At 40.6% G+C, this 21038-nt stretch overlaps 1 protein-coding gene across 7 annotated transcripts in view; it reads left to right on the forward strand.

Annotated features, from left to right (window-relative positions):
* PDE4B (phosphodiesterase 4B) overlaps nt 1–21038 on the forward strand; it is a 541893-nt gene that overhangs the window by 483658 nt on the left and 37197 nt on the right. For 6 of the 7 annotated variants that reach the window (XM_072820651.1, XM_072820652.1, XM_072820655.1 and 3 more), the window contains one exon: nt 18340–18452. In XM_072820651.1, coding sequence (XP_072676752.1) covers nt 18340–18452 — 113 coding nt within the window. Of the gene's footprint in view, nt 1–17913; nt 18071–18339; nt 18453–21038 lie in introns of those variants that run through there. The other variant, XM_072820656.1, reaches the window with a different exon arrangement.

Here is a 21038-nt window from a genome sequence, read left to right on the forward strand (position 1 = left end):
ATTCCTGCTGGCCTAATTGTCTTAAATCCCAACCTCCCTCAAGCCTCTCCTCTGTTCAAGAGTCTCCAGCAGTCCAGACTCCTCTGCTTCACTTCATAATTGGACCCACTCTGACCCTCTAACCATTTTTCTTCAACATTCTTTGCTCAGTAAAACTCATCTTCCTGCTGCTTTGCATCTCATTATGGATTCCACATCTTTCCTTCTATGATTACCTTTCCCTGGCTCTTAATTAAGTTCAGTGCACTTCCACAAACATTTAGTAAGCACCTGTTCCATTCATAGCACAGCAAACCTTTGCTGCTCGCTGTTTTTCTCCAATGATCCAATGCACAGCCCATGGTGTGCCCTTGCTGTTTTCATTCTATGTCTGTGTATCCCCGCTCTCCTCCTGGACTGCACATTTCTTGAGGATGGCCATGACTATGTCTTTTACTTCTGTGTATTCCCCACAGAGTTCCACCATTGAGTCCAGATGCCCAGGCCACCTTTCCAGATTCATCTCCCATCTCTCCATTCATTTCCCACCTGTTGTGTTCCTCTATATATCAGTGACAGTGCAATCTAACTCACAAGGTTCTTTTGAAGATCAAAGATATTTCATTCAGGCAGACTCTCAATTAATTATTGCTGTAATTAATATAATATCTGACTTATCCATCCTTTCCATAGTGCTTCAGTTTTTGGTGCACAGGCTCTTGAGCATTTGGAGTTGGAGAAAGTAACAAAAGACATTTTATCACTACTAGACATGGAATTGCTCTTGCCCTGAAATCCTGTTTGGAACATTCCCCACTCAACCCCACATATTATGGAGTTTATTACATTTTATTTTGCCTGTATATAAGGCAAGTACTTATTACGTGCCTGCTGTTTGCCAGGTACTGTTCAGGGCTTGCCATTAGCAAATTTCAGTGGCCTTTTTTGTAGATGAGTCATTCTGCCTTCCTCATCTCAGACCCAGCCCTCCCTCCCTCCCTAAGAGGAAGTGCGGTATGGGAACTGCAATTCAAAGTTTTCACTGAGGGCTTGGTCCTGAGCCTTGGCCATGTAAAACTCACTTGCTCTCCACCCTCTCCAGGTCTCCTGAGGCTGCCAGGTGCCAGCTGGGGCCTTCTGTCTGCTGGCTGCCTGGGTTATTCAGTTTCAGAAAAATAATTTCTAATCCAAACTACAACTATTTGAAATTCATTCAAAGTGTAGCAGTAATTCATTCATTCAATAAATTCAATCACTGAATAAATTCAGTTCAGTAAATTTTTGCTAAATAAAAGCAATCACTCACCAAGCCTGACTTAATCTCAAAACGCCTATTGTATGATTCCACAATAAGCTTTGTAATATAATCTATTTTTTAAAAGATCATTATTCCCTTGTTTACTACTATTTTGAATAATACAAATTTTCATAACTCAAGGAAACTTTTTAGGCTAGATGACAGGGCAATGTGTGGTAAGTGCCAGAAGAACCACCATACAAAAACAACAAAACAAATTAAATGACAAAAACATCGACTAGAGAAACAATTTCTTTAAAAATCACTCTTGGAACCTATGATCTAGATTACGCCGGTTTTAAGACTGCTCTGAATCTGTGTTAAATTGATATATGTGTGAAGCTGACGAAAAGAGGCCAGGATGTCAGAAGTAACACACAAAACATTTACAGTCCTTGTCTGTATGTGTGTGTTCAGGGGGAGATTGATTTAAGCCAATATTTTTTACCTCGCCTGCACATTTATGTTGGCAGGATTTCACTGGTAAATATTGGTTTAAACCAAACACTGAAATCTTTAATCACGGTTAAACAGACACTGCATTATACTGCATCAGACACTGCATTAGAAAGGGAGAAGCAGAGAAAGAGTAAGCACAGCTTATAGCTACCAACTTTCAAAGATAGAAAGGAAAAGTTAGAATTAAGTGAAATTCTTCAGAGGTAGAAATGCCAAGAAAACCATTGCTGAAATACAAAATTTTATTTTTCTAAAGTCTGGAGTTGAGTTCAATTAAGTAACATCGTTTACAAACCAGGGGAAATTAGGGCAAGAGCAAGGTCCTGCTAGATCAGGAGAAAATGGCTGAAGGAAGCCAAGCTAGCTGTGCCATACAGGGTTGACTTATATCTTCCCAAGCAATTTTTGTTTGCTACTGTGTCAAATGAGGTTACCATGAAATCTGGGACCTAATTTTATATTCCAGTGCATGCTAGTTGGAAGTTCTGAATCTGTCACATAAAACAACAGCATGTCTACCTGCAAACAAGGCTGCAAAAATCATACTATTAAGCTCTCTTACCACACACGCACAAACCCCGCCCACAAGAGAGTTGCTTGACTTTATTCATTCTGTGCCTTCATTCCCATCCAGAACTCCATAGATCACCTGGAGAGCCTGTAAATCTCCATGTCCCTTCCTCTCACCTCACCACCTCTGCACTCCCCATATTCCCACCCCTCTCGTTTCAGACACAGCCCTGGGCTGTTCAGATGTTTCTAAGAATGTCTTCAGGAGGACCAGCTGTTGTATTTCTGAAGTCTATGATTATCTCTGTTTAATTAAATCATTGCAGCCTGCATTTGGGGGTAGATGATGATCAGATTTAAAAGAAGCAGGGACCCTGCTCAAATAAATGGTCAGCCCTACCCGAGACTGCCTGAGGGGAATACTGTTTTTATTTGTTTCATTTGGTTTGGCTTCATGTGGTTTAGTTTGGTTTTGTTTGGCCTTTCTTTCTTTCTTTCTTTCTTTCTTTCTTTCTTTCTTTCTTTCTTTCTTTCTTTCTTTCTTTCTTTCTTTCTTTCTTTCTCTTTCTTTCTTTCTTTCTTTCTCTTTCTTTTTTCTTCTTCCTCTTCCTTCCTCTTCCTTCCATTTTTCTTCCTTCCTTCCTCCTTCCCTCCTTCCTTCCTTTTTTAAGAAGTGTTTTTCATCAGATCCCAAGCGAGTTTGAGGCGACAGAACTTTAAGAGAAAAAAACACATCAAAAATGAAGACTCCAATAGGTTGGTGATCACCAAACCTGGCTGAGAATGGGGGCCGTCTGGACCAATTCTAAAAAGAACAAATTGCCCGAGCCCACCCTGGAGAGAGACTGTCAGTACTTCAGGGTTTAGTCTGGGAATTACCCCCAGGAGTCGAGCGTAATGATCAAGCATCAACTTCAGATCCAGGCTGGGTTCGAGACTGAGTTCCAGCACGTGTCTAGTATAACTTTGGGCAAACTGCATGATCTCTTGAACCTCAGTTTGCTCATCTATAAAATAGGAGTAGTAACTATTTAATGAGGTTGTTGCAAAAATTAAAGGACATAATACACAAAGTCTCTTATGTACTGCCTGACTCCTGGTAGGTTAAAATAAAATGCAGCCCATCCAAATGTTTCCCTGGGACTCCGCAAATAGAGGCAGCCCTGAGGCATTCCTAATGGCACTGTAGGTGGACTGCCTAAGTTTGAATTCTGGCTCTACTAAATCTGTGACCTTGGGAAAGTTACTGAATTTCTGTGTTTCTCATCTGGAAAATAAAACAATCCATTATATATTAAATAATACTCAAGTCATGAAATTTTTGATGACGGAAAAACTACTTCATGAATGTAAAGTGCTTAGAAGGTGTAACTGGTACTTGATGAATATTAACTACGATCATTATCATTACTATCTCTTTTAAGACAAGCATCTGTGGGTTTGTGAATGTTGCGATGTTCAAGTCGTGGCTCTAGGCTATGATCTATAACAGTGATGTCCAGAAATATAATGCAAGCTCTATAGATAATTTTAAATTTTCTACGTATAGATGCAATTAGCTTTAATAATGTACTTTACTTAATATCTAAAGTATTATAACTTCAACATGTAACCCAATATGAAAATTTATTGAGATATTTTGCATCACTTTTTTTCCACCCAAAGTCTATGAAATCCAGTGTGTATGATCCCCATGCACACTGACTAGGCACAGTGTAGTGCTCAGTAGCCACACATGACTAGAAACTACATACTGGACAATGCAGAAATTCCAAATTCTAAAGCAAATCCCTTTACCTTGATGAGCCTCAAGGTAAAGCCTCATTTGTAAATATGGCGATAACTTTTATGGCTTTGTTTGCAAAAGAAAATGAGCAAACTTCAAAGTGCTTTGTCAACTAGAAACTGCTGTTTGTAGCAGGCTTTCTGCTCTTTGCAACATTTGACTGTCAAATGCATTGCCATTCTCACATGGTAAGTCCCCAAAATCCTGTGATGAAGGTGATCTGAGACATCACCCAGGAGAGCACCAGGTGAATGGGGCTTTCCTACAGGTAGCTGAAAGAGATTTGGCTAATAATATTTGGAGAGGAAGGAAAATTTCTAGCTCTTTTCTGTTCCCCACCTACCATGTTTACTCCTAATGACAAAAACCTTTGCCTCTACTCTTCCACTCTCTATCCTTGAAATTCCTTTGACAACTTTCATATTATAGGTAAAAATAAAGGTAAGGTATAAATAATCCTTCTACTCCCTCTGATAACACCCTAGTTTGGGATCCCATTTCTTCTTAAGTCCTAATTTTTCCTGCAAGTAATGATCCCTAATATTAATAATTTATCAAGTGCTTATTCTTTACTCCCTCCTATAATCCTTACAATTTACTGCTATCAAATCAATAATTCATCTCATATAGGCATCATTGTAATGGCAAGAACACTACACTTCAAGTCAGAAAGCCTAGATTCAAGTCTCTAGGTTCTGCATTTACCACTTACGGGATTTGGAACGAGACACTAAAAGTCCCTGGACAATAGTCTCTTCCTCCATAAAAGAGAGACAATAATATACCTCTCATAAGGTATGGTGAAGATTGAGAGTATATGTATGAAAGAAATCTATAACTATAAAGCATTGCACAACTATAAAACAGTATTAGATATTTATAAACCAATTTGGGTGTACCATTCTTATGTTGAACAATTTTCAATCCCGTTTCATTGCCTGACAAGTCAAGTCAAATACCTTAGTCTAGCATAAAAAAAATTCTCTAAGATTGCTCTGACCACCCTAATTTGCAAATTTATTCTACTCTACCCCATTACTAAAACCCAGTGTTCTTGACAAATAGAACTGTTAAGGTTGATCTCCCCAAACAGAATTAAATGGTGTGGCATGTTTCTAATTTTATACTTTTATTCATGCTGTTCATTGCCTTACCTAATTTTTTTCATCTCTCAGAATTCCACTCATTCTTTTTTACCTGGCCTCCAAATCTCTCTTGATCTCTTGATCTCATTAGTCTTTAAGATCTATCTGTGTTGCCTCTGAACTTACTTGTATCTTTCTTATGACAACTGTGAAAATATTTGGGATTCTAGTATCACTTGGTGCACAGAGATCTCCAGTAAGGTGCCTAAAATACAGCTCTTCAGGGTGAGTCAAATAACAAATTCTGCATGTGATTTTACAGAAGTCTCCTAGACAGACACAATGTCCCTCATATTAAAAGCCAGCCTAGGGGCCACCTGGCCGGTTCAGTTGGTAGAGCATGCAACTCTTGATCTCAGGGTCATGAGTTCAAGCACCATGTTGGGCTTGGAGCCTAGTCAAAAGAAAAAAATTTAGCCAACCTAGGAATCTAATCAAGATATGAAGGCAAAAGAAATGGAGAGCCCATTAATTGTGGTAACATTGAATATACATCAACAAAAAAAAGAAAGCGGTTTGTTTGATGATGAATAAAAAGAGAACCGAGAACAGGAATTCCTGACATTTTTTTTCCCATACTGTTAAGTAGCAAAGGCCCCATTCCTTTTGGTTCATCAATATCCCATCATCGATGGGATAGGTCAGCAGTGCAAACAATATATTTTGAGCTTCTACCAGATAATAGATGCTGTGCTGCATAAAAGATTAAGCAAAAAAAAAAAGATATCTTCCCTTCTCTCAGGAAGGTTATCTTTTTTTTTTTAATATTTTATTTATTCATTCATAAGAGACACAGAGAGAGAGAGGCAGAGACATAGGCAGAGGGAGAAGCAAGCTCTCTGGAAGGAGCCTGATGCAGGGCTCAATCCCAGGACCCCAGGATCACAACCTGAGCCAAAGGCAGACGTTCAACCACTGAGCCACCCAGGTGCCCACTCTCAGGAAGGTTATCTAATGGGTATGATAAATCAAGAGAAATAATTGAAATGAAATATGGTCAGTTGGAAATAAAGGGTAGGGAGCTTAATCCAATTTTAAAATATTTAGAAAGCTTTGCAAAGATATAACTCTAGACTGAATCCTAAACGAGAAGTAAAAATTGGCCAGGTGAATAAAGCTGAGATGGGCACTTCAGACTTTCTTCAAGTCTACCTTGAAGAAAGCGGCCTGATCATCCAGCTAACTCCTCTGCTCTGATTTCATGCTTACCGAACAAACTTATGATTAGAAATTGGTCTCCTGTGTCAAGGAATGTAGAATGACCAGAAAAAGTCACCATAAATTATTATTCTGTAAATTGATTGGTCTCTTTTCAACGTGTTCTTGTGAGTTGGACTCATATGAGCAGAATGAAATCAAACCACGCTGACAAAAATCACATTCTGGACCTGAGAAGCCAAAGTGACTAGGACTTCTGGGCACTAGCCTAAAACCACTTTCCTAGAGGCCACCTGATTTCAATACCCAAGCATCTCAAACCCACTTACCTATCTCCATCTCCACGCTATTAAATTCTAGCCACCACCAACCAGCTCCTGCATAGGTAACTGCAATAAAATCAATAGTAATGTTACCAGCAACTGGCATGAATACTTTACTAGGTGCTGGGTACCAAGCTAAGGGGTTTGATGTGGCTACTTCATTTACCCTTCATAAAACCTGGTGGGAAAGATGTACAGTGCTGTGGGAGAGATGAGGAAATCATGACTTACAGAAATGAAGTAACTTGTCCAGGTTCACACTGCTAATAAATTAAATGGCAGAGTCAGAAATCAAACTATTAGTCTACCCTCAGACTCTGGGCTTTTAAATACAAGTTAGCTGCCTCCTTCCAGCCTTCAAATTTATTCTCCAAATTGCAGGGAGATTGATCTTTCTTAAAATGCAAATTTGGCTAGGCCACACCTTTGATAAGGCTCCAAAAAGATTTCCCATTGCTTCCAGAACAAAGTTCAAAGTCCTCTCCCTGACCTTCCTTGGCTCTGTAGGACCTGACCTAAACTTCTCTTTTCCTCTGTGTTCCTGCTGCAGGTACTGCTCTCAGTTCCATGAGAGCTGCTGTTATTACTGCCTAGAACATTCTCTTTCTTCTTTGTACCTAATTACTTTTTTTTTAGACTTTATTTATTTATTTGAGAGAGTGCAAGCTCAAGGTGGGGGTGGGGGTAGGGAGAGGGAGAGAATCTCAAGCAGACTTCTTGCCTTTGCAGGGCTCAACCCCATACCCCTGAGATCACAACCTGAGCCAAAACCAAGAGTTTGATATTCAACCGACTGAACCACCCAGGTGCCCCTGTAACAAATTCTTATTCCTTTGAATCTCATAACCCTCCAAGGTATCCCTGCCCTGAGCTCTATCATATCCCTGCTCTTCCTCAGACTTTTGGGTTCCCTATATCCTGTGGCAAGTTCTTAGGACAATCTACATTTCTTGCTAGCTCCTTTTCCAATTTTAATTAAATAAGTTCTTGTGTAATTGTCTATTTCTGCTAGAATATGGGCTTCAAATAAACAAAAACAATGTCTATAAAATTTACCACTATATCCTCAGAGATTCATGCTGAGCCTAAGACATAATAGGCACTAAAAAATCTATTCATTAATATGGTGTGTATATATGTTGGTGTGTGTGTGTGTATATATATATATATATTTGTGTATAGATATACCTATATAATAATGTACATATAGTGTATATGTGTGTGTGTATATATGTGTGTAGTATGTGTATATATACATAGATGTATGTGTGTGTATGTGTATTACACTGCCATAAAAAAGGATGAAATCACGCTGTTGGCAACAACATGGATGAACCTAGAGGGTATGATGCTAAGTGAAATATGTCAGACAGAGAAAGACAAATACCGTATGATTTCACTATGTGTGGGATCTATAAGAACAAATGAATAAACAAGCAAACAAAAACCAGAATGAGACCTGTAAATACAGAGAATAAAATGATGGTTTCAGGAGATGGCAAGGAGGAGGGGCAAAATGAGTGAAGAGGGTAGGAAATAGCAAGCTTCTGGTTCTGGAATGAGTAAGTTGCAGGAATAAAAGGCATAGCATAGGGAATATAGGGATGATATTGTAACAGCACTGTATGGTGACAGATGGTAGCTATACTTACGGTGGACATAGCACGGTGAACATAGATAGCATAATGTATAGAGAAGTTGAATCACTATGTAGTGCACCTGAAACTAATGAAACTAATGTAACATTGTGTGTCAATTATACTCAAAACATTTTTAAAAAATCAACTCATCAAATAAATAAATATTTGATCATATTCAACAAACAATAGCCAATATTTATCTGGTACTTATAACACACCAGGTACTGTCCTAAACCCTTTACATTACTTACTAATTAAATACTACAATCTACTATATAGTTCCCATTATTTTTCTCATTACATGGGCAAGGAAACTGAGGCATAGAGAAATTATAATACAATGTTAGGTAACAGTAAGTAGTGATACTGGAATATGAGCGCAGACAATCGGGTTCCAGAGACTAAGATTTAACCATCATTGTATCTTCTTCATAAATATTTCTTGCATAGATTTAATGTATTAGAAAAATATTTGGATAGCAACTTACCTCCACCTCTGATCACTTTCTTGTGTCACCGCTCTTTAACACTAACACAGTGGACAATGAAGTTCCTTGAGTACTCTTTCACATTGATAGTGTGAGCTATTGCCTAGATAAGTACAGATTCCCATTAGGAAGTAAATGCTAAAGTCAGAGTCCTTCTGAAGAGCAGGTTTCTGTAAGGAGAAGGCCATTGGAAGAGGGGGAAGTAGGGTAGAAGGGAATAGAGCTTGAGGCTGGCTCATCAAAAACATAGTTTTGCTCTGTCTAAGCCCACCTGGGTGAAAGAAGAAGGTGGACCATTTGTTTATAATAGGGCCCCTAGCTTAGTAAAAATTACCATGGAATTTAGAATCAGAGAAATTAGGTTCTCTCCCTCCCTGCTGGCTGTCCCCCTTCCCACTACCTCCCTCCTTCCTCCCAATCTCTCATCTTATCTCTCTCTCATTGGATAACTTTGAGCAAATCATTAAACACCAACAAGCCTCAATTTCCTCTCATGCATAATAGAAAGTGTTTAATAATAATATGTAATAATAATTTCTATCTCATGGGATTTATATTTCAAGGAAAAACTAAGATTTGCAAATGAAAGTACTTGGTAAACTGTCAAGTTACTAAACTAACTACTAACTACAAAAGCTAGTTGGATTGGACGTTTTTTAAGTTCTAGTCTTAGAGGAGTTTGCTAAAGAAATCGACATCAAAATGACCTACTTTTCACTGTTATTTCTCTTGAGGGCAGTGAACCTCTTCTGTGAATCCACCCACAGCGAAATCCCTGTCATATGCAATTGCAAAGTTCCATATTTATAGAGACACAGTGACAAAGTCCTGCCTAGAGAAAGGCCACGTAGGGCTTACAAACTGCCTTTGAAAGAACTATGTTACAGAATGTATAAATGTCTTCCAGTTTCTGTGATTTGTTCTAAGAATGTTTTACTCGAGGTTAAAGCAACATGCCTTCTTGAAATGTTGCACTCTAACACAGGTACATTTCATTTACCAGATATTCATCGAAAGAAAATAAATACCTTTGGACATAAGAACTTACAATTAAAAGAAAAGTATTGCTAATATAAGGGGAAAAAAATCATAACCAAGACCACTAAATAAATAGACCAATAGCCACAACTTAACACCTTGAAATAAAGAGAGGCTGATTTCCATATGTATGCAACTATTTTGCATTTTAACAAATACTCATTGCGTTGTGAGGAGCAACGGAGGAATGAAATAAGCCTGCTAACTTCCAGGTGCGGTGCGAAGAACCTAGAGCGGACATCTACAGGGTTAGAAGCTTGTGGATAAAGCTAGAGTCATAGGCCGAATACAGAGAATCCAATTAATACACACTTCTCACCTCCAAGGATCAGAAGAGTGGTTTCTTAGTTTTCCTGTTGAAGGACTTCTTTAATACTTTTTCCCCCTGCGGGGCGCTTGCTTTAGAAGCTTTGTCTACAAAAACAAAAACTGTATTTAAAGGTAATAATTAGTCTATTAAATTAAATTTTTAAGCTATTTTATAGAGGCCTATTTAATGCTATTTCAGTTATTATGGTATTCACAAATTAAGAGCTAGGAAAGGTCTTGGGATACTTTCCTTTCAATGTCAAGGGTTTGCTTTATTTTGAGGTTAAAGTGTGGATTTTGCTGTGACTCTGTGTTCTGTGCTCTGCTTTCACAGAGCACTCCCAGTCATGTGGGAGAAAGCTTCCTGCTAGTTTGTGCCACTGGGCCATTGCATAAGGTCATTGTGTAGTTTGGGTACTGATCAAAGGTACTCAGCCAGGTGATGAGAAGAGCTGAATTTCAGCCCATGCGTCACTTCCCAACCTTTCTGCCCAAGGGCAATGTCTGCCGAGAGAAGGCACATTTTTCTAATTTTCACAAAGATAATGTATAAATTTGGGACAGGGGGCAGGGAAGGGGAGGAAGCTGCTAAGGCACCCCGTTTCACAGAGGGGTAATTCTGGAGAATGGGAAAGGGGTTTCTTATATGATCATTCAATGCAGGGGGACTATGTCTCATTCATTACTGTAACACCCAGCATTGAGCATCAGGCTTGGCTTATACTAAATACTCGATGTATTTTTGTGGAATGAATAAATGAACAAACAGCTCTCTTGTATAGTTCTCTACTTCTGAAGGTCCTCTGATCTGGTGTGTCAGTCAGGATTTGGTGAAAGCAGAATGATATATCAGGCCAGGTCTATATTTTAGAAGTGAACATCAATAAACTCTAACCTAACCAAGAAGCAGTTCCTATCTGAGGTCACACCGTGGGAGGGACAATTTAAGATTTCATAGTCACTTACATGTACTCTTCTCCAGACCAAAACTCCACCCAGCTCAGCTATGAAATATGTGGCAATCTACCTTCAGGAAAGTGACCAGGAATAGGGATAAGGTTGGGGATGGGGACAGGCAATAAAAATGTTCCTGACGTGTGAGCGCTGTACCAAACACTTGGCATTGGTTGCTTCCCTTAATTCTCACAGCTAGTTTATGCTGTCTTCCTGTTTCACAGGTAAAGAAACAGAGGCATAGTCAGGCTACTCAGCTTGTCTAAGGTTACACTGCTAGGAAATGAACGGCACCATCAGGATTTATAAATGTCTGGATCAGACTCCAATGTGTTCCACTGACTTTTGAGTTAGTAGGAGCATTCTGATCTATGCAATATAAATTAGCATATTGGGGGGGTGCTGTTTTTCAGCTGTGTTAGATTTATTCAAATTCTGTTGCTACTCATTCTATAGTTCAACAAAAGGAAAGGAAATTTGTGTTTTTTTAGAAATCCTATTATTTGCTTTTTAAAGTCATGTAACCAGTAGTCAGAGCAAGAGATGGACCATTACCAGCACCTGTAGAAGCCCCCCCTTAAGTCCCTTCCAGTCACTAGCTCTCCACAGTAACTAGTATCTTGACTTTTGATAACCTAGATTCATTTTTGCCTCTTTTGAACTTTATATAAATTGAATTCCATTTGTATGCGCTTTGCAATATCTGGTTTCTTTTGCTTGACATTTACATTTATTAGATTCATCCCTGTTGTTGCATGTGACAGTTGTTCTGATTGATTTAACTATTGCATAACCTTGAAAATAACTACCACCTTTTCTACTGGGAAGAGGCCAATTATATGAGAAAGCTAAACAAAAGGTTATTTATATTCTTTTCTATGTGCTGTCTTTGGGCAGAAAGTGAAATGACTTGATGGATATGTTTCTGATACATATGGAGCTATCTTAAAGTTGTATTTAGAACGATCCCTTATATCAGGAATCTAAAATTGTAAAATACATAAAAGCTGAGAGTACAATGGTAGTTGCTAAGGGCTGGGGGAATGGGCATTGAGAAGGTGTTGGTCAAAAGGCACATAGTTTCAGATATGCAAAGTGAGTAAGTCCTAAAGACTACTGTATAGCATAGTGCATATAGTTAACAATAATATATCATTTACTTAAAAATTGGTTAAGAGGGTAGATCTTATGTTAAATATTCTCATAACACACATGCACACCCCCATACCCACAGAGGGAGGAAGAAAACTTTTAGAGGTGATGGTTTAGTTTATGACGTTGTTTATGGTGACAGTTTCACAAGCGTATGCTTATCGTCAAATTCATCAGGATGTACATATTAAATATGCACAGCTCTTTTGTATGTCAGTCACACCTCAATAAAAAATTGGATTGAGATATTATTTGTAGAAAATTTATATTTGGGCTATAATGTGATGCTCTCATTTGCTAAATTCTCATCTGTATTAAGAGTTATGAGGGATCCCTGGGTGGCGCAGCGGTTTGGCGCCTGCCTTTGGCCCGGGGCGCGATCCTGGAGACCTGGGATCGAGTCCCTCGTCGGGCTCCCTGCATGGAGCCTGCTTCTCCCTCTGCCTGTGTCTCTGCCTCTCTCTCTCTCTCTCTCTCTCTCTGTGACTATCATAAATAAATAAAAATTAAAAAAAAAGAATTATGATACTCAGGGCTTCAAAATTTAAATGATATAGGTGTGTAAATGGCCTCTGTCTCCACTTTACCCAGAGATCAGTTGCATAATAACACTTCCCTGCACTGAGTGTGAGGCCAACTCTTAGGATACCTGAGGTCTGTTACCAGCTGGGTCACTGACTTCCTTACTGCTAAGATCTATTTCCATGTTTTCCAGCTATGAGGAGTTAGCTCTTTGTGGCCAGGCTGAGATTTCTCATTACCCTTTCCCTTCCCATCTCTGAGTCTGTCCTTTCCCACACCTCTCTCTGTCTCTCTCTCTCTCTCTATACACACACACCACACACACACACACACACACACACATTTCTACTGGATTTATGTAGAAAAAAACCTGGGGAAATTGGAATGTGGGCTAAGTATTAGTTGAATTGGAAAACCATTAAAACAAGTGTAACTCAACAGTTTGTATAGTATGATCTCCACACACATACATGAACAGATATGCACAAAAGGATTAATAATGATCTTAGTAAAAACGTGACATTTTTATCACGTTTGTGATAAAATGTTTGCCTCTTTGTAATTTTCTCTAATGTATCTATATCCCATCTGTAATAATAAATGTGATATTTACAAAATGTGCACAATACTTAAAGGTTGACAGTCTGGTTTTGTGGACATTCTCCTATTTTACCTTCCCACTGAGAATAGGGTAAGTTTTCTTCTTAACCCTCACTTTCCAGATAAAGAAACTTAGTCTCAGCACACTTAGGTAACTTGCATTAGGTCAGCCAACTGAAGCAAGATGAAGGACCAGAACCACACCAGGTCTTCTGAGTAAATACCACACAGTCTCCTTGCGCTACTGACTGCGTTAGATACATCAGAAAAGGGAAGAGGAGACTCAAGAAGGTGACAACATTTAAGAAAGCAATTACACAATTTTAAACAGAAAATACCCAAGGGGAAGATGCCACCCTAAATCAGCATTTTCAGGGATTCGTGCATTTTCAGTGTGGAGCTGAATCCTTTAGTTAAGAGACCAAGATATGGTCTTGCCAGGAATCCTGCTCCAGTAATTTAACCTCTGACTTCTTGGCTTGTGCCTTAAGGTAAATTATAGATAATCATACCTCTTCTTCATACCTGTGGCTACCACAGAGATGTTGCAAGGATAAATGAGTAGTGTCCTTGGAGCTCCTTTGAGGAGAGGGATTTATGAATGCCACATATTATTATCAGATTAATATTAACTATAATTATTTATCCATTCTTTCTTCCTGTTTACCAGGGCCAAATGCGATTCCTACCAGACCTACAAGAGGAAGTAAATCTCTCTTTGCCACTCTTGGTAGAGGGAAAAACACATGAGAGTTTGGTTTTCCCTGTCCCTCTGGAAATTTGTGATAAATAGGGTCAATCCCATGACCATACATGGTCCCATCACTTGCTCCCATCCCCTTGAGCCTTGCTTCTGTGATATTAAGCATTGTTCATTCTCAGAGCCTTTTTTTTTTTTTTTTTGTAAGACAGGAAATGACCAGCTTCACGGTCATGCAACCTGTGCAAGATGCATAGTGCCCCATATCCAGCAGGGCCCCATAGTTGATATCTTGAAACTTATAATAACTTTATCTTTGATCTTATGTTTTGTAAGTGAAATCTGAGGGTAAAATAGAATATACTTACTCCAGTGGCTTGGAGCCTTGGTTCTTAGGCTGTCCCACCTTTTTCCTGCCACTTGCCTGCCTCCCCTGGACATGTCATCAGCCACCTTGATCCCTGGCACCCTAGAACTCATCCAGCATCCCTCATCCTTGCCATCCATTCCCAGAAGGGCCTCAGGGTGCAGGTGCAGAGAGGGTCTGAGTTGGGCATGTGTGCCTTGCAAAATCTCACATGGGGCATGGTCGCAGCCATCCCTGGCCTGGGCTGGCATGGCAGTACCATGGTAGACCAGGACATGTCTTGGTGGGAGTGAGCCTCTTGTCCACCTCTGATCTGGGTGTCTAGTATGCCCCATGCCGAACTTGTGGCATCCTTAGGGGCCACCTATCTGCTGTGGAGTGGTGCATCGGTACGGTGAGGAAGGGAATGTCTGACTTCCCCAGAGCCTGGCCCTGGCTGGGGCACAGGAGATGAGTTTGGCAGCTGGCGGATAGGGGTAGCCCTGTGACTTGTGAACTGTGTATTGCACTCAGTCACTGGATGCAGGGGCTGGGGCCTGTGAGGGTCTGCACTCTCCTTGTGGTATCCTTATGCCTGAGGGAACACAGTATTAGAGAGTAAATAGAACACACCATGCCATTGATGAATTGTGATAAATGTGCCATAATAATGTAAGATGTCAACAATAAGGAAACCTAAACATGGGTTATCTAGGAATTCTCTATATTAGCTTTTCAGTTTTTCTGTAAATCTAGAGCTATCCTAAAATAAAATGCTTAGACAAAACCCCAAAAATACCAGTATGACAGGTTGAGAGAGAGAGAGAGAGAGATTCCAGAAGGAAAAAAGAGTTTCATACTTTACTACTTTCAACAGCACTTTTCCTGCTGTTTGAATCAGAGGCCCTGCATTTTCATTTTGCACTGGACCCCACAAATTATGTAGCTCCACCCTTTGTGGACTACACAAGTCCTCTATCTCCCTTCCTATCCCTCACTACTCCCAAATGCCAGGCCCTGGGTTACTTTGATTACTATTAAGAGTTATGCTTCTCTGGATTGATCATCTACTGAGAACTGGCTACCATACCAGAAGCTTTAATGCTTTCTCTCTAATCCCTATATAACTTTACGAGATAAGTATTCTTATCCTTATTTTAAGATGTAGAAGTTGAGGTCCAGCATCACACAGTAAGCAGTAGAAGAGAAACTCAAAATGCTTGAGTCTCACTCCAGAACTGGTGCGCTAGCCACAATACTACAGATGCACCATTCAGCCTCTAGATATCCAAGTATTTGCAGGCTACTTGGGCAGGCACTTTGGTCTCCATTCCTCTGCATATTTACTGAGTATCTGGTAGGTTCCAGATCTGGCGCTGGTGCTGGAGTCAGGAAGTTCGTGAGCAGCATCCGTCCTTTCTTTTGGCTGTACTACCCAGAAGTAGCAGGGGTTTGATGCCCATATACTCAGCCCACTCTGACATCTGTGCCTCCCACTTTAGTCTCTGTGATAAGAAGGGTCTAAAATGGGACACAAAGTCTTGACTATAGATTAAGAATCTGAAAAGGAACAAATTGTCATTAACTTCCACATTAACTTCAAAAAACTTTGAATTAAAGAATATTGTAGCTGACCATTATAAGAAAGGGCAGTGGAGAGGAAGGGCCTGTCACATTCACTGGCCGGTCACTGGCAAATCACTACTATACTAATTCTAGGAGCTCACGTGTCCTTGTTCTGGGTCACAGACCGGGAATGAGCTGGGCAGGTAACCCTTAATTGTGGATTTTTGAAAAGTCCTCCCTCTTTCTAGTGCTTTTGCTGCTATAATTATTGTAGTTCTTTTGTCAACCCTGAGTGGAAATTGGATCCCTTTTTTTCCCTCTCCAAGAAGGAGAACGGTGATAGATGATCTTACAGTCATTTTGCATATCAGCCAATTCAAAAGCCCTGAGCATCCCAGGTACCAGAGAACCACGGGGTGATATGGACAGCAAGGTGGTAAAGTCCAAGTAGTTGGGAAGTAGTTGGACTTTTCCTTTGATGAGAGGCTGGGAATGGGATAGAGGAGGTTCGGGCACTTCAGGAAAAGCTTCCTTGGAAGAAGTGCTCCTCTGGAGGGAACTAGAGGAAATAAGGGAGTGTTTTGGACACACTAGGGGGTGAGGAGATTCCGCAAGTTGAGGCAGCTGAGCAAAACTGGGGAGGAAAGGAGAAGGTATGTGTAAGTCTGGCTTGAAATGAGTTTTACTCTAAACACCTCAGTTCTTGTCTGCACATTGTTGAGGAGTGTGAAAAAAATAGAGGAAGACACCTCCAGCGGTTTTGGGGCTTTTTAAGTATGACATACAGGATATTGAATGTTAACCCCAAGCTATCCTGAGGTGTATGCATATTCGAGGAATACATAAAGCATCTATTCTTTGAAATGTGCGTCTGTGGGCAAGTGATCTCAGTCTCTTAGAGTCTGTTGTGCTTATTCTCTTTTCTTCGGGTTCAAGTATGAGTGCCACACACACAAAATTTCAAATAATGATAAAAGGGTATGTGGTCTCCTTCAGACTTCTGTATGAACATAGGAAAAAATGTATTCTAAACTTGACAGGGATGTATGTAATCTCTCTAGGAGAATTCCAAACAAGACTTTTGATTTTATTAGTGCCTATTATGTGCTTGCATTCCAGAAGGATTGGTAGAATTAATGAATGTTGTTCCTTTCAAAATCAGTCATGGTTGCAGGAGAGTCTGACTTTTTATAACCATCTGTAGCATCGTTAATTCATCCAGCATCTATCTATTGAGTTAATTCAGAGTTTACTAGCATAGAGGTCTTAAGTCAATATTCCTGAGTATTAGTTCAGACTCCTCAATGTTTGAGTATGGAATTGATATATTGTGACCATTCAGTAAGAACTTTATTATCACCCAGCAAAAAAGAAAAAACATGATCTTAAAAAATAATATTTTTTGAATGGACAATTGAGAAACATTTCTAGAAAGTCTGTAGAGTTCTGTAACCACAAACCAGAGCACCCCACTTTAATCAAAGTGAAATTCTGCAGTGTCCCCATCTGGCTCCAACTGAAAGTCCGGTTCAGAATTTCCCAGTGATCCTGACAGTTGGAGAAGAGAAGTTTTAGCTTTGTTTAGTATAACAAGAGCTGCCTACCTACTGTGGCCCATAAACGTGTAAAAAACTCCAGTTTCTCTCAGACCCAAGTCTTATCAGGGAAACTTCATTTTGCCTTTCCTTAAGGGAGAGAGTCAGAAGAGCGGAGGAAGAGCCACCACCTCCAGCTGCTGGGGGTCGGTGTTTGCGGAGTTAAAAGTCACTCCACTGTGTGCACATCCCCAGGAATGAGTGACTGACTGCCTCGCCTCCCAACGTTGACTGTCCGTGCCCCCACCCCGCGCCACCCTCCCAATCTTCCCCCCTGCGTTTCATTTAGAAGAAAAGCAAAAATGAGAAAAGGCTTTTCTCATTTCTCCTCTAGCCTGCAAACGCTCAGAAATGACATCACGCACCCTAAAGAGCCCCAGGATGACTAAGGCAGAGGGAGCCTGAGAAAACTCGCTGCTTCTGCCTTTAGGTTTGGGACACATGTATGCAGATGAGCCTCTGAGAGATGGTTCCCCGCCTTCTTCCTCGGAGGAAGTTTCTTGGTAGATCGCGGACACCTCATCCCCGCGGGGGGCGGGGGCTGGGGGGGCGGCGGCGGCGCGAACCCCTGGCACCAGCCGTCCCAGGCGGAGCGCCGCGGTGATTTGCTCTCCTGGTGGAGGGAGCTGGAAGGCAGGAGTCGGCGCGCGAATCATGAAGGAGCTCGGGGCGACCTTCAGTAGCTCCGGGGTGTGCGGCGGCAGCGGGGCCGCGGCGATGGACAGCCTGCAGCCGCTCCAGCCTAACTACATGCCTGTGTGTTTGTTTGCAGAAGAATCTTATCAAAAATTAGCAATGGAAACGCTGGAGGAATTGGACTGGTGCCTAGACCAGCTCGAGACCATCCAGACCTACCGCTCCGTCAGTGAGATGGCTTCTAACAAGGTAAGAGGCCCGCGGGCGCCTGGCTGCCCCGCGCCCCTCCCCGGCCCCCCGGCCCCCCGCGCCCCCCGCGCTCCCCGGGGCGCCCCGGCCGCGGCCTGCGGCGCGGGTGCATCCGAGGACGCCGCGGGGGACGCGGGTTTGCACGGCTGCCTCCGAGGATTCCGGCCCCGGCTGCCACACTCTGCTTGTGCCTCGATGCTAGGGCAAAAGCTAAACCCCCCCTTCGTTCCCAGAAACCAAACTTGTGTTGTTAATTGATGTAGTTCAGAATATGTCTAAGGGGAGAGGTGCTTCAAAAGCTCACGAATCACTGTGCAAAATTGAAAGGTCCCTTTTTTTTTTTAAAGACAATTGTCAGGTAGATAGCCTCTGAATGAATTCGTAGGGTGAAATGGACAACACGTTGCATTGCAATCAGGTGTTAGACCTATTATTATTATTATTATTTTTGAACAATAACGTGACCTCAGTATATCAGTGGAGAGAATGGTTAGCCCTGAAGCTTTAGAAATTCTGAAATTTTTCTCCGAAGGGCATTCTGGGATTTTCGAATATTTCTTTTGTGATGCTGGTGTGACCCGAGATTTTTTTTTGTAAAGGAAACAATATATACTTTATCTCCAACAAGCGAAAGTTTTTTTTTTTTTAAAGTTTGCTGCTTTTCGAAGAATTACTTGAAAAAAGTTCCACCATACTTCAAAACAATAGTTTTGTTTACGATTCCCAGACAAAACTTAATGTGGAAGGGTTTTAATTATCTATCATTATATCATTTGTTTAATTAACACCTGGATTTAGAGTGCTAATTTATGTAGTGAGAGTTGCTGCTTTTTGTTTGTCTCCGCCCCCCCAACTTGGAGAATGCTAACTTTATAAATATATATGATGTGTGTGTGTATATATGTATATACTTACTGCTATTGTTTTTAATGGAAAACCTTAACACTGGACCCTTATAAGTACGCATTTTAAGAATCCCCAACCATCCTAGCCTTAGGTATTGTCTTACTGTCTTAAGGTTCTGGGTCCGGGAAGAGCTTTGCTCCACACCTGCCAACATGCCCTTTCCAGCCCTGAGGTTCGCTAGGGAATGTGTGTCCCTACTCCCTCTTTACTAGGGTTAAAAGTATCACCTTCCTATCAAGGCTTACTGGCTCCTGTTCACAGGGTCTGAGCAGAAGGAGCATTGAGTCCTTAGAGGTTTTGAAGGGGGCTGGGGTGGGGGGAGAATAGACTCTTTTTACTCTTGTTTATTGGTTAATGAAAGGGCAAAAAATGAAGTAAGTCTCTTTCCCAAATTTTAGTTTAGATTCAAGTTGGAAAAAAGAAAACTTTTGAGATTTAACTATTGACTGATGTTTTTCTGAAGTTCTCAAATGAAAGCCAAAATCTGGGATTTTCCAGGCTGTTGCAAATCTCAACCAACTGCTTCCCTATGAGGAGGGCTTAACTGCGTAACTTCTCCAATCCACACAGGATTCCAAGTAGAAAGATTTGCGCACATGCTTCAGCCTACTTTGGAGCATTAACAGATCCTCTATTTACTGTGTGCTGTGAGCATTGATACCCATACGAGTTGTAGATCCAATATCTAAGGGTAGTTTTTCAGCAGGTTTCACCATAAAAGACATGCTGAACTTTCTTCTTGGGTTGCTAAGAGAAAGCCAACTAACTCCAGGGGAGAAAAATAATACTCATTGAAAAACTGCAAATTGTCATTATTTTTCATTTTGATTGTTGATGCCTCATAGATTCTAACAAGGTTTGGATTTGGACTGCTGAAATGACACATTGTCTGTTTTGCAAATTTATTTTAAAAAATGTTTCATATTCCATGTAAGGGTCATTAAGGCTCTGAGACCAAGGACTGTGTAGGACCTGGTGAGAATGCCAATCACTTCGGGCTTCCGCTCCTCCTTTATGGTGTCCTGTGCAGGAAGCAATGAAAGTCGAATAGAGCTAACCCTAAGGAAAGGGCTAAACCTTAATGCTGGCATAGTTAGCTTACGTAGAAGGCATGTACCTATTTTCTACATCTGCGGTGGAAAGGTTGTAGGGCAAAGCAATTATCCAGTGGATAAATAGTGCTCAGCTGACAGCTAAAGTCAATTTCATTTGTAAAAAGATCTCTTTCTCTTTTTACTTAGCAATCATGTTACCCCCAAATCTTGATTATCCAGATAATTGTCTCAGGTAAAACTTAACCCATGGCTACGAAAATATTTTTGTGGCCACCAAAAAGAAATTGATCACTGTCAGTTTTGGGGGAACTTAATTGTTTATGGTAAAAAATAAAGTCCCACATTTAATCATAAATCTTGTTGAAATTATTTGAACATTCCACCCAAGTCAGTGTTTAAAAAATATAATCATCATCATCAGCACCATCACCATTGTCACTACTAGGTAGTTGTATCTAATCATCTTTTTCTTCTCCTCACTGAACAAAAGAGCCATGGCAGATCTGAGTTACAGATTTGGAAGTGAGTCTGAAGATGTTCTGTACAGGAAGTATGTGAAAAGCATGGTCTTTAGAGTCAAAAGATCACATCCTATCTCTATCATTTACTACCTACTTGACCTTGG

Source organism: Canis lupus, chromosome 3, assembly GCF_048164855.1.
Source record: "Canis lupus baileyi chromosome 3, mCanLup2.hap1, whole genome shotgun sequence".
Lineage (NCBI taxonomy): Eukaryota > Metazoa > Chordata > Mammalia > Carnivora > Canidae > Canis > Canis lupus.